This window comes from Alternaria ethzedia, assembly GCF_023757985.1.
Source record: "Alternaria ethzedia strain BMP 0044 chromosome Unknown scaffold_4, whole genome shotgun sequence".
Classification (NCBI taxonomy): Eukaryota; Fungi; Ascomycota; class Dothideomycetes; order Pleosporales; family Pleosporaceae; genus Alternaria; species Alternaria ethzedia.
This window is the reverse complement of record NW_026056197.1, coordinates 46,266-58,056: the sequence shown is the minus strand read 5'-3', so window position 1 is coordinate 58,056 and position 11,791 is coordinate 46,266. Positions and strand designations below refer to the sequence as shown.

General features: G+C 51.6%; 6 protein-coding genes across 6 annotated transcripts; 3 read left to right on the top strand and 3 right to left on the bottom strand.

Moving 5' to 3' along the window:
* Nucleotides 1–100: 100 nt before the first annotated feature.
* J4E87_002137 (uncharacterized protein) lies at nt 101–1,439 on the top strand (the record flags this gene model as incomplete). The annotated part of the gene is made up of 3 exons (XM_049373776.1): nt 101–343; nt 391–995; nt 1,043–1,439. The coding sequence occupies 3 exons, from the start codon at nt 101–103 to the stop codon at nt 1,437–1,439; spliced, it is 1,245 nt and encodes a 414-aa protein (XP_049235916.1).
* Nucleotides 1,440–3,888: 2,449 nt separating this feature from the next.
* J4E87_002136 (uncharacterized protein) lies at nt 3,889–5,244 on the bottom strand (the record flags this gene model as incomplete). The annotated part of the gene is made up of 1 exon (XM_049373775.1): nt 3,889–5,244. The coding sequence occupies one exon, from the start codon at nt 5,242–5,244 to the stop codon at nt 3,889–3,891; it is 1,356 nt and encodes a 451-aa protein (XP_049235915.1).
* A 2,159-nt stretch (nt 5,245–7,403) lies between these two features.
* On the top strand, nt 7,404–8,459 carry J4E87_002135 (uncharacterized protein; the record flags this gene model as incomplete). The annotated part of the gene is made up of 1 exon (XM_049373774.1): nt 7,404–8,459. The coding sequence occupies one exon, from the start codon at nt 7,404–7,406 to the stop codon at nt 8,457–8,459; it is 1,056 nt and encodes a 351-aa protein (XP_049235914.1).
* A 265-nt stretch (nt 8,460–8,724) lies between these two features.
* On the top strand, nt 8,725–9,189 carry J4E87_002134 (uncharacterized protein; the record flags this gene model as incomplete). Its single annotated transcript, XM_049373773.1, has 2 exons — nt 8,725–9,008; nt 9,063–9,189. The coding sequence occupies 2 exons, from the start codon at nt 8,725–8,727 to the stop codon at nt 9,187–9,189; spliced, it is 411 nt and encodes a 136-aa protein (XP_049235913.1).
* Nucleotides 9,190–9,369: 180 nt separating this feature from the next.
* Nucleotides 9,370–10,255, bottom strand: J4E87_002133 (uncharacterized protein; the record flags this gene model as incomplete). The annotated part of the gene is made up of 2 exons (XM_049373772.1): nt 9,370–9,931; nt 10,197–10,255. 2 exons carry the CDS (start codon nt 10,253–10,255, stop codon nt 9,370–9,372), a joined length of 621 nt encoding a protein of 206 aa, XP_049235912.1.
* Nucleotides 10,256–10,749: 494 nt separating this feature from the next.
* On the bottom strand, nt 10,750–11,789 carry J4E87_002132 (uncharacterized protein; the record flags this gene model as incomplete). The annotated part of the gene is made up of 2 exons (XM_049373771.1): nt 10,750–11,011; nt 11,065–11,789. The coding sequence occupies 2 exons, from the start codon at nt 11,787–11,789 to the stop codon at nt 10,750–10,752; spliced, it is 987 nt and encodes a 328-aa protein (XP_049235911.1).
* Nucleotides 11,790–11,791: the final 2 nt, after the last annotated feature.

Genomic DNA, 11,791 nt, shown 5'->3' with positions numbered 1-11,791 from the left:
CCTGAGCAGCAGCCATGTAGCTGTTACAAATCTTTTGTGGCAGCAACGACTTCATTCTCTCCTTTTCTCAGTCATCAGTGCAAGTGCGATACCAACAAATATGCCGAAAGCAGATAGCCCGACAGGCTTCAAGCCACTCAAAGAGACTGCGCTTTTCTCGCCGTTCAAACTCGGCCCTCTGTATCTCGAGCACAGAATAGTGCAGGCACCATTGACACGCATGCGAGCAACCAAAGAGGGAGATGGAGTATTCGTGCCGAAAGAGCTACACGTTGAGTACTACAGCCAACGCGTAAGCAAAGGTGGATTGCAATTGACAGAGGCTACTGACATTGCCAAATACGTGGGTAGTGCGCGACCAGTCGAAGCAAACGCGCTGACTTGTACTAGGCCAGCGGATATCCAGGTGTACCGGGTGTATTCTCGGACTCCCAAATCGCCGGCTGGAAGAAGGTCACCGATGCTGTCCACGCAAAAGGCGGGTACATCTTCTGCCAGCTGTGGCATACTGGACGTGCTAGTCCACCGTCCTTCCGGGCCGGAGCGCCAACGGTCAGCTCGAGCGACGTGCCCATGGAGGGTAGTTGGCTTGACGGTGTCGCGTGCGCCGATCATCCACCTAAGCCATTGACTGTTGAAGAAATTGAAGGGTTGACAAAGACCTGGGCAGAAGCCGCGAAGAAGGCGGTTGGGGCCGGTTTCGACGGTATCGAGATTCACGGCGCGAATGGATACTTGCTCGATCAGTTCCTACACGACAATGTTAACAAGAGAACGGATCAGTATGGCGGGTCAATCGAAGGACGCAGTCGCTTTCCGCTTGAAGTCATCCAAGCCTGCTCCAAAGCCATCGGTGCTGACAGAGTTGGCATCCGTCTCAGCCCATACAACTATTTCCAGAACACCAAGGACAGCAATCCCAACGATCACTGGGAGTACCTATGCGAGAAGATCGCGTCGCTTCCGCAGGGTGAGAGGCCGGCGTATGTCCACATGTGAGTTGAACCACTTCGGCCCCCAGGCTGATGCTGACGATAGCCAGGGTCGAACCGCGCTTCGATGAAGTCCTCGACGAGCAAGCCAAGATGGACGCTCTGGCCGCTTACACCACACAAGGAGGCAAGGGCGTGGAGGCGGAGGCGACGGTCAAGGTCAAGGGCAACACGCTCGTCAACTTCCGAAACATCTTAAAGAAGGGTGGCGTGAAGTTCATTGCGGCTGGTGGATTCAATAGAGACAATGCCGCGCCGAAGGTAGAGTCCGGAGATGCTGACCTCGTCATATTTGGTCGGTGGTTCATAGCGAACCCGGATCTGCCGAAGCGCCTCGCTGAGGGCCTAGAGCTGAATCAGTATGATCGCGACACCTTCTATGGCGCTGATCCGCCGCAAAAGGGGTACACAGACTATCCTTTCCATGTACAGACGGTGGCTGCTTAAGGAGAACTTGAGGCTCGATGCATCAGTGGCGCTGGCCAAATAGCTGTGTTATTTTCTTATTGGAAATTTAAGGTGCAGACAATTTGATCGCGTCGAAAAGTGAGTCTCGCATATACTGTTGAGTGTCAATGTCGTGATCAAGTGTCGCCAAGATGCGCGTCGCGGCGAACGCGAAACTGACGCGTCGGCGGAGCAGCCGGGTGGGGTCAAATTTGATTTTAGCGGCAACCGGCTGCCGGAGCGAGCTTGACCGCCGGGGCCCACCTTCCGTGCGATCCATCCCATCCTCTCCAGGCACCGTGGCACATACGTCTCTACAACGACCCATACTTCGAAAGTCCCATCAATCATCATGGTCAAGACGACGAACCGCGAACGGCCGACCACAAGGAGCCTTGCCAGAGGCGGCGTTAGGCTGTCAGAATCCCTCCCGCTTTCGAAGGACGCATCGACGAACAAGGGAGATCACATCAGTGCACTACCGGACGAGATACTACTGAGAATCCTGGAATACCTACCCGATATTGTGCACCCAACGAGTAAATTTACAGTGACAGACCTCGAAGGCGACGCAATCCGGCCCCGACGGCCGATTCTCGACTATGCATCGGTAGCTCTGACATGCCGCTCTCTTAACCGCGCCGCCACAACCATGATGTATAGAAAGTATGATCATTGCTACGATACCGAACCATCAACCCGATTCATCAGGAGTCTGATCACCAACCCCGCGCTAGGTGCGTTGGTTAAAGAAATGAAAGAGATTGGCAGTTCATCTATCGGAGACGAGCACATGAAGTCTCGCATTCGCAGCTCTCAAAACGTACAGATGATTTGCTCTAGAATTGAGAGTCTCGGCATTCCTACCGGAGAAGTATATGCTACACTTTTCCGCAAGGGTGAAGACGCGTTCAGTGCTTTGGAGTCAGCCTTGATCCTGTGGCTCACGCCCAACATCGAGACCGTCGCTCTGAATTATTGTCCAAGAGCAGCACGTGCCGAAGGAGAGAATCGGAGTTATGTCGAGCGCGAGCCACAGGCGGCGTTGAAACCCATTATCTGCGCAAGCCTAGGGATACCTTTTGGTCGTGTGCACCAGTTCACAAGGCTGAAAAGACTGAGTGTCCGAATGCGAGGATTGCACATCAATTTTCTATCGCCCATCCTTCGGCTAGACTCTATACGGGAAGTAGTCCTGTCAGACCATGATTACGTTGAATCCAGTCACAGCGACCCCCCTTTTACCTGGGGATGTCCCTCAAAGACGTCCAAGGTCGAAAAAATACGACTGGATAACTTCGAGTGTCACCTTGGATTGTTGGAAAATCTTCTTGGCGCATGCAAGGCACTTACATCCTTCTCTTGGGGGTCGTCAACACATGCCACAGGCAATACTCAGTGGCAGTGGTCTGAGGCTAAGGCTTTGTTGGAGACGCTACAACCCGGACTCCAAGCTCTGGAGTTGTGCGAACGCCGTGAATACAGCGATACGAGGTTGGGTACACTCCAAAAGTTTGCCAGTCTGCGGTATCTTGCTGTACCGTTTGAACTCTTGATTAGTATGCAATACCCGTCATTGATCTGTAACTTGCTAACCCACGCTAGGTCCTCTCGACAAGCCGGAAGAGCGAAGTCTCGACAAGCTTCTGCCAATGGGTCTGGAAACACTCGTACTCAGCAAGGGCTGGGACTCTTGCGGCGGGCGAGGCGTGTTTGACTTACGGTATGAACGACCTCAATGCGATCCACATGTCCAAAGCCTACTTGATGCATGTCAGAGTGGCAGCATTCGTCTTCAGAAATTTGGCATCATAATGTATGTGCTGGGCGAGAATCATGACGTCTCAGAGACGGAGATTGACGCACACTTCAACTTCCACGAATATGCCATCCAGTGCAGACAATGCGGGATTCACTTTGACTTTGTCATCAAAGTTCGCACTCATGGAGATAGTAAGGCCAACCCCACAACTGGCATGTCTCGTTCCGCGTACTGACTATACGTGTACAGTTCTACCAGCTTTTATTGAAGCATGGCCTACAGCGAATGAAGAGATTGCGAATGAGTACATGCAGCACCTCTATTGTCCAGATGGCTGGGTATCGAATAGCTGGCAACCGTGTGGCCACCAACTACAGGGTATCTCGAAACCCGCTTTCTTCGATACATACGACGACGCGTATCTTCTTGAGCACTCAAGAGCGCGATGACGACTGACTGTAAGTATACCAATATAGCTGCCTGTATATGGGGTGGAAGCGATCGCATAGCGACCTCGTTGCAGAGAAGGAAGCCTCTTTGTTTTTGCTGCCGAGTCAACATCTAGTACAATCACACCGCGTTACTGTTAAACGACGAAATTTGGGGTTTTTTAAACGGCTACCACTGTATCGACGAACAATTTGACCCTACGTCCCGATAGCTCCGTACTGCTCATCCACACCCAGCCTACGCTGATGAATATAATCTCTCAAACTCCTCCACGATCTCCTCCGCAAGAAAGATATCCGCTCCATTCGTGAAACCACTAACCAAAAAACGCCACAATTGACGCACGAGAATTAATTCTGGGGAGTACGCCTCTTTCAGGAAGCTCTCGCCCACAACACCCTCGAAAGCGCGCTTAGCCTCCAACAAATCCGCCCCCTCCGGTTCATCCAACGCACCGCCGTCCTCGCCTCTTTCACCAACATTGCCACTCCATAGGAAGAACGGTGCGCGCGTGCTCATGAAAGCCGGCGCGAATAGCGCGGAATCCCAGCCTACGATTCCAGTGATGGCTATTTCTGACTCCGAAGTGACAGAGGCAAGAAGATTGTGTGCATTGAAGTCGTCATGGTAGAAGTGGAACGGTGAAGAATCCGGGATGAGGCCGGACTCATGTAATGTCTCAATCACTTTGACGATCCTAACCCAGACTTCTTTGCCACCAGGTTGTTTCGCAGCAGTCGCATGTGCACGCTGGCGAGCACAGAGATCGAGCAAGAAGTCTTTCGTGCTTTGCGGCTCTGAAAGTGCGACGTTTACGCTTACTTGGTGGGTTGTGTCCCGGGAACGGGGAATGGGTATCGGCTCCGTGCTGACGAAATCATTCTTGAGGTCCCGGGTCGTGTTGCGGATGCCGATGAGACCAGGGCACTTGTTCCGTATCTTCCTTACATCTAGCAAGATGGTGGAGATGGCTCGCACGGCACTGAGTCGCTGGACTTGGTTCAACGTTGGCCAGAGGACGTCCAGGCGGTGGCCAGGCAGCCGCTTTTGGAGCATGAAGGATCGACCAAGCGCGTTATGTGCGGTCGGATCGAAGGTGACAATCTTGGGGACTGGATGTTCGAGCTTCAGGCCCAGATACGCTAGCATGACAGCTTGATGGTGCATGTGTTGATCAGTATCGTGTGGTATTCGTAGAACAAGACGCTTTCGCTTATTTTGACGTGTCGGCCGACCTGTTAGACATGGCTGAAGTAGTTCGCGAATTCTCTGGGGAGTGTACCATGGCGCCTTAGGTGGAATCTTGCAAAGCGTGACGCTGAGGAAGCGATTGTTTTCTCCGTCTTGCATGCGTTCGACTTTTACGTCTCGGGCGCAGTAACCAGGAAAAAGATCGAGGATGAGCTGCGAAGCTTTGTGCTTAAGAGTTTCGAAAGGCTCATCTTCAGGTCCGCGTTTGACTTCTGGTGGTAGCGGGACATCTTTCCGCGCGTCTTCTCCAATGTCTTCATCATCGCTAATGACGGAGACCGCATCAGCTTCAGTCTGGTCGCCTACGGCATGCTTATCGGTCAAGGGTTCAGCAGCCGCCATTTTGTCCACTTGATGGAGGTGTGTCAATAGTCAATTCGTCCAATTCCGACTCGCGCACCGCGAATATTGACGGGGAGAGATGGTGTTGTCAGATTTTGAGCAAAGCTCCAACGGGCATACATTGTCAATGAAATAAGTATTAGTTTCTTTGTTCTGGCTTACATGATGTGAAACCTGAACTCTGTGTTTGTCGCACATGCAAAGACTATACAGTCACCTAGACACAGTGAAGAAGGCGGTCTTGCTGATGTCTCGTAGCCGTGGTCATTGTCTCAATCATCTGGAGACATGGACTCAGATGTTCACATTGCTGCCCGCCGCGGTCCATCCATACTGAGCCCATGATACTCGTTTCCGCGTGGACTCCAAACGTTACACGTTCGAATTCGGGACTGTAGAAGGGTATCGTGGTTTCTCCCGAATCGTCTGCCACCGGGAGTTTGGGCTATGACGACTGCCAAGACGCTAGACGTCATCTCCGCCTCGGCCCATGTCTCCCGAGATCTCAACACCAACAATCTTCACGATGCAACAGCTGCAATTCAACATAGCCATTGTTCTTCATCGCCATATTATCAGCAGCTTGTGAACTTTATTGATGTCTTTATATTGGTATCCAGAATTCACCGCCATGCTTCACATACCCGCGGACGCAGCGGCTGGAAGTGCTAAGCTAAAACGCCTCGTGGTGCAGTCGTGGCGCTGCCCAACTCACGCCTTCAAAGATTCCATCAAGCTACATATGACTTGTCATTGAGCGACTGTAAAAGGTTTTTGCACGGTCATTTCAACCGCAGGCGTGACTTCAGCGCAATTTTGGGCTTGCTTACCGGTAAGCAAAATACACAGTACCTAAGATCCTTGTCATCTGCGCGAAGCAACCCACATTCAACTTCTACACACATACTCTGGCTAGCTGATTTTCTATGTCTCTAAAAAAGCTTACAGTGTCTATGAGGACAAGTGCGCTCAAGGCCCTGGATGAGTCGTTATATGGCTCCGAACATGGTTTCGGAGAACGAACACTACCACTGGAGATGAGGTCTCGCACCTCCGGATTCTCCATCAAGCTGCCACTTATCTGTCGATACGAAGACAACAGACCAACGCTCTTACTCGACAAAGTGACGAAACATGTATGGGATCTCCTTTGCGGTCATGTCGAAGAGGAGCGCATCATCAAGATCAAACTCGATGATGGCGCCGACACCTATGACGCAAGGCTTTCGATACCAGGACGCGAACCGCTTGAACGTAAAAGGGCCGAAGTGAATCTTCAGTGGCAAGAGTACGAAGAAGCGAAGCATGCGCTGAAAAAAGGTCTTGAGTGGATAAAGGAGAAACTTGCATGATAGGAAGGAATATCTCCGCGCTAATAAGACTGCAGTGTCTCTCCTTGAGATCTGCGATTACTTCATTTGGTCCCTGATATGCTAACTTGTGGTGATGCAACTTCCGGTCACACGATCTTGTGCATGACAACCCCGGCCCTTTCTGAGAGATATAAAAACCGGTAGTGTCAGGCCAACTGCATGAGACAATGGCATGAGGTGGGTTGTATGTTGAAGAGAGCGCGCGTGTTCAGCCTGGCGGTCAACGCAAAGGGAGATCTCTGAGATGTTGACATAACAACACCACCAGGTCTAGAAGCACAGAAAGATTCGAACCGATTCTAAATCCCGACACGTCAACGGGAACTAGATTAGCGCTGTTCGAAACGCCTTCCTCCTTGGGCTTCCCACGTGTCGCGGCAGATCGATGATACACGTTACGGGACTGGCCCCAGATTGACGTCTTCACCGCGAGCCTCGTCCGAGAGTTTTGCAGTCTTGTCGCCTCAGACCCATACCCTTATCGGACCGGTGAGGGCGGGTTTAACGGATATGCTGTGCACGCACCGCTTGAGGCTCAAAAACGTCGTCAAAGTGGGTCCGATGCCGTCGGCGTAGATCGGCGAAAGAGCAAAACACTAGGATAACGAAACGGCAACCTCATACCGTCTCTTGATGTATTACAAATGCTGGAAAACTTCTAGAAAATGTGCATAGGTATAAGACTGACGAGAAGTAGTAGTAGATTCTGCATCTCATCAAACCATTCTAACGTCTCTCACAACAATTCATCCCTTTCCCTCCATTCAGTAACGTCACCAAACAAACATGTCTTCCTCACCAGACTTCAAGGGATGGGTTGCCCATGACCCCTCCGCCGCCGATGGCAACATGCAATGGGGTGACTACACCCCCAAGAAGTTCGAGCCTACCGACATCGAGATGGAGATCAGCCACTGCGGTGTCTGCGGCTCCGACATCCACACACTCCGCTCCGGATGGGGCCCCTCAGACTACCCCCTCGTCGTCGGTCACGAGATCATCGGCAAGGTCACCCGTGTAGGAGACGATGTCAAAGACCTCAAGGTCGGTGACCGCGTTGGTGTTGGTGCTCAGAGCGACTGCTGCGAGGGCTGCAGGCCCTGCAAGACCAAGCAGGAGAGCAACTGCAACAACTTCGTCATGACCTACAACGCCAAGTACAGCACTGGCGACAAGGCCATGGGTGGTTACGCCAAGAACTGGCGTGGACCTGCCGCCTTCGCTATCCCCATCCCCGAGGGTCTTCCTTCAGAGTTCGCCGCCCCCCTCATGTGCGGTGGTGTAACTGTCTACAACCCTCTCGTCTCATACGGTGCCGGTCCAGGAAAGCGTGTCGGTGTTGTCGGTATCGGTGGTCTCGGCCACTTCGCCCTCCTCTTCGCGAAGGCCCTCGGATGCGACGAGGTTGTCGCCATCTCCCGTTCCTCCAGCAAGAAGGCCGATGCTCTTGAACTCGGTGCTGACAAGTTCATCGCTACCGGCGAGGACCCCGACTGGATGAACAAGAACGCCGCTGGCCTCGACATCATCATCTCCACCATCTCCGGTGGTTTCCCTCTCGACCAGTACCTCAACCTCCTCGACGTCAACGGTACTTTCGTTCAGCTCGGTGCCCCCGACGACCCATTGCCCTCTTTCTCCCCCATGGGCCTTATCTTCAAGAACTTGAAGATCGCTGGTAGCTTGATCGGTACCAGGCAGCACATCCGCGACATGTTGGAGTTGGCCAAGAAGACCAACCTCAAGGCTTGGGTTCAGGTCAGGCCTATGTCGGAGGCCAACGATGTCATCGTTGACTTCGAGAAGGGCCTTCCCAGGTACCGTTACGTGCTCAAGAACTAGGAGCTTATGATTAGATGAGACGATACCCTTTAGTTGTAGTTTGTGTAGTATAGACGAATTGAGCCTTACTTTCTCACCAGTCATGCCCTAGTTACAAGAATCAGTGACACAAACTGCACGTGATGGGCCTCTTTTGTTCATATCTGCGGTTGATGAGTCGCTAACAAACACTGCGCAACTATAAGAGCGACACATCAATTGCGAAGCTCATTACCCTGCCACAGAAACCGCTCATTATAACGGATATCCAATTTGCTTGCCAATAATGCGTTCGATCTTCTGCTGCTCAGATATCCAGGGATATAGAAACCGTTATCTGTCCCACGAATCCAAGTTCGAAACATTCATGGACTGGGCAAAATACCCCAAAGCAAGTGACACGGGTACTCCGCCGTCAGCGACCAACATCACATTCGCAGTTCAAGTTGTCAAGCAAACGAACTATGGCCCACTGGATAGCAAGAGATATTTTGTTACCGGTTCCGACGGCACATTCGCTGAGGTAACTGAGCAATGGCTCATTGACGCGGACTTCGAGAAGGTGAACACGTGAGTGTGGCGAAGACAATGAATTGACGCTATTTGTGACTAACATCATTTTAGGTACAAGAACTTCAAGTGTGCGGCTCACAACAAGTTTTTCGAAGTCAACATCTACCAGAAGAACCCAGTGGATGAGCACACCTGGCGTACCAACATCGCGAGACCTGCGGCTCAGATAGATTTGTGAGGACAAGCAACTAGCAGTGAGATGAACTTAGGCTGGCGCACAGTACAAGCTTTTCTCAGGATATTTAGTCATTGAGTGTATGTAGGAGCAGTTGAAGCTCCATGCTATAGCTTTGGTCCGAGTATTTGACGTCTTTCGGGATATTACACAAAAATATCACCTGCGTTGAGTGTTGCGAGGCTACAGCATTTCCCATTCTGGATTTTGCATCCGCAACCAATCAAGATGATCCCTTGTCCACTCTTCTGCCCACTCTAGACGTTCTACGTAACCCCTTTCTGGTACTAGAAACTCATAGTCTTGCTCCCGGCACTTGCACGAATCGCTGAAGTAGTCCTCGCACAGCCTCTGATCCAGGTAACAGTCCTCTGTCTCGTGAACTTCGATTACGTATCGGATGCAGATGGTCTCTGGATGCTCACACGTCTCTACGAGGTATACGATGGCCTGGATGAGAGCTTCTGTAGACTTTGGCGCAACGCCACGAAGACCACGTCGCTTCCGTGCACTCCAAGTCACTGAACCTTGAAGGTAGGGCTGTATCCGGAAGGAGACAAGAAAGCGACAGTGATCTGCGATGTAGCGTACAGAGTGTGCTTGGCGGACTAGTATGGAGCGGGGTGATACTTTGGCCATGCGATGAGGGTTGTCGGTGGAATATGTATGACCGCATTTCTCAGTGAGAGTGACCTTGGTCAGATTGGCAAATTGCTCATCCTTGAGATGCATGCGATAGAAGCCCCTAAAATGTCAGCCCCCAACACCAATGATATGAGCGTTGTGGCAAGGTTACTTTGGTCGATCGTTACCGTAGTTCCATCCTCCGTGTGGGTCACTAAAATGAACAGCCTTGCTGCTGACTTGGAAACCGAACGCAACGTCAGTGCTCTGGAACATCGTGTCCCAGACTTCACGTCGAATGCCTTTGGAGACGAATAGAAGTTGTGATGGCCACCAAAGATGCTGCAGGATTTTAGCGATGGACGATATACTCTTGTGGAACTTACCTCATTTGACCCATAGCATTCAGATCGTATTGATGGATGTTCAGTTGCATACGTGACATCATATGAACCACCCGGGCGCAAATCCCATCGCGGGAAGAGGAAATATCTTACAGTCGCGCGGTAATAGACACGACCAGGATAGTAATACCTCCATACCTTACCACCGATGAGAACGCCAAGCCGGCCATAGATCTCTTGACGAAGTTCCAATGGTAACCGTTCAAATGGCGATAACGGTCGATGTCTAGATGCGCGGCCCGGGACCTTTGAAAGACTAGATGGTACGACCATGTCTTCGATAGTATTAAGATACTTTCGAATTGGGACAAGCGGATAGTCAGTATCTATACAGGTGGCCATGGCTATAGACCTGAGCTCTCAGTTGGGCCTGTGTGTGGGTAGAACTGGTGAATGTCAGGACTTTGCAAGGGGGTTAACTCCAAAATACAGGCGAATATACCCAGCCAAGAATGTCTGTGCCAGTTGAAGTGAGCTCTGTAAGTCACTGACTGCAGCTCATCTAGTTCAAAAGCTGATTCATTGTATCATCGCCCTAAAAGCTCTCTGTAATCCCAGCCTTGATACCCTCCAACTTCGCCGTCAACTCTTTCCAAACCCTCTCTTGATCCCTCTTCCCCTCCTCACTCCGCACATAAGGACTCGGCTCCGTAATCTCACAATCACTGAGATACTTCCCGTGCGTCTCAACACCTGAAATACCAGCGTGCGCGAGAGTCCTCGACCCGACTTCCGTTTTCCGCGCAAGCAGGAAGCGTCCAATCGCGACGGCAATGCCATTTTCGCGACCGAACTCGCTTTCAAAGGATTAGCATAATACGGGCAGTAAAGGAGTGTACGGTAAACTTACGAGTGGCAGAAGCCAGGGTTGACCAAGTTTACTGTGACTGGAATGTCCGATTCGGGACATCTCTCGCAGAATGCGCGTACAAAGAGTACTTCCAGTAGCTTGCTAACTTGATACCGGTTGTTCAGGCTAACATCCTTCCCATTAACGACCTTCTCGTTCAGTCTTTCGAAGAGCTTGCCATCGGGTGCTTTCCTCTCGTCGAAAGTCGCCCACTCGTGCACCTCGGAGCTCACAATGGTAAGCGTGGGTCTCATGTTGAACTTGCTTGCCGTTTCTTTAAGCTTAGGCAACAAGGCAAAGGCCAGTAAGAAGGTGGAAACGACGTTCACGGTGATGGTAGACTCGTCTTGTTCGAAAACTTCCCACGCGGCGCGGGTCACGCCGGCGTTGAGAACTGCGATGTCCACTCGTTCGAGCTCTTTGCTTGCTTTCTGGGCGAAATCGAGAACGGATTGGTAGGATGACATGTCGAGTTGCATGACTTTGACTACATTGCTGCGGCCTGTGGTTGATTCGATGTCTTTGCGCGCTGCCTCGCCTTTCTCGATGGAGCGCACGGCGAGAATGACGGTGGAGGCGTTGAGCTGGGTGAAGTGACGTGCGGATTCCTTTCCAAGACCGACATTAGAGCCAGTGACGATGACAGTCTTGCCAGTCAGGTCGCCGGTGGGCTTGGGTGGCGTAACAAAAAGTTGGGAGTAGAAGAAGCGCCTGATGCTGGCCATGA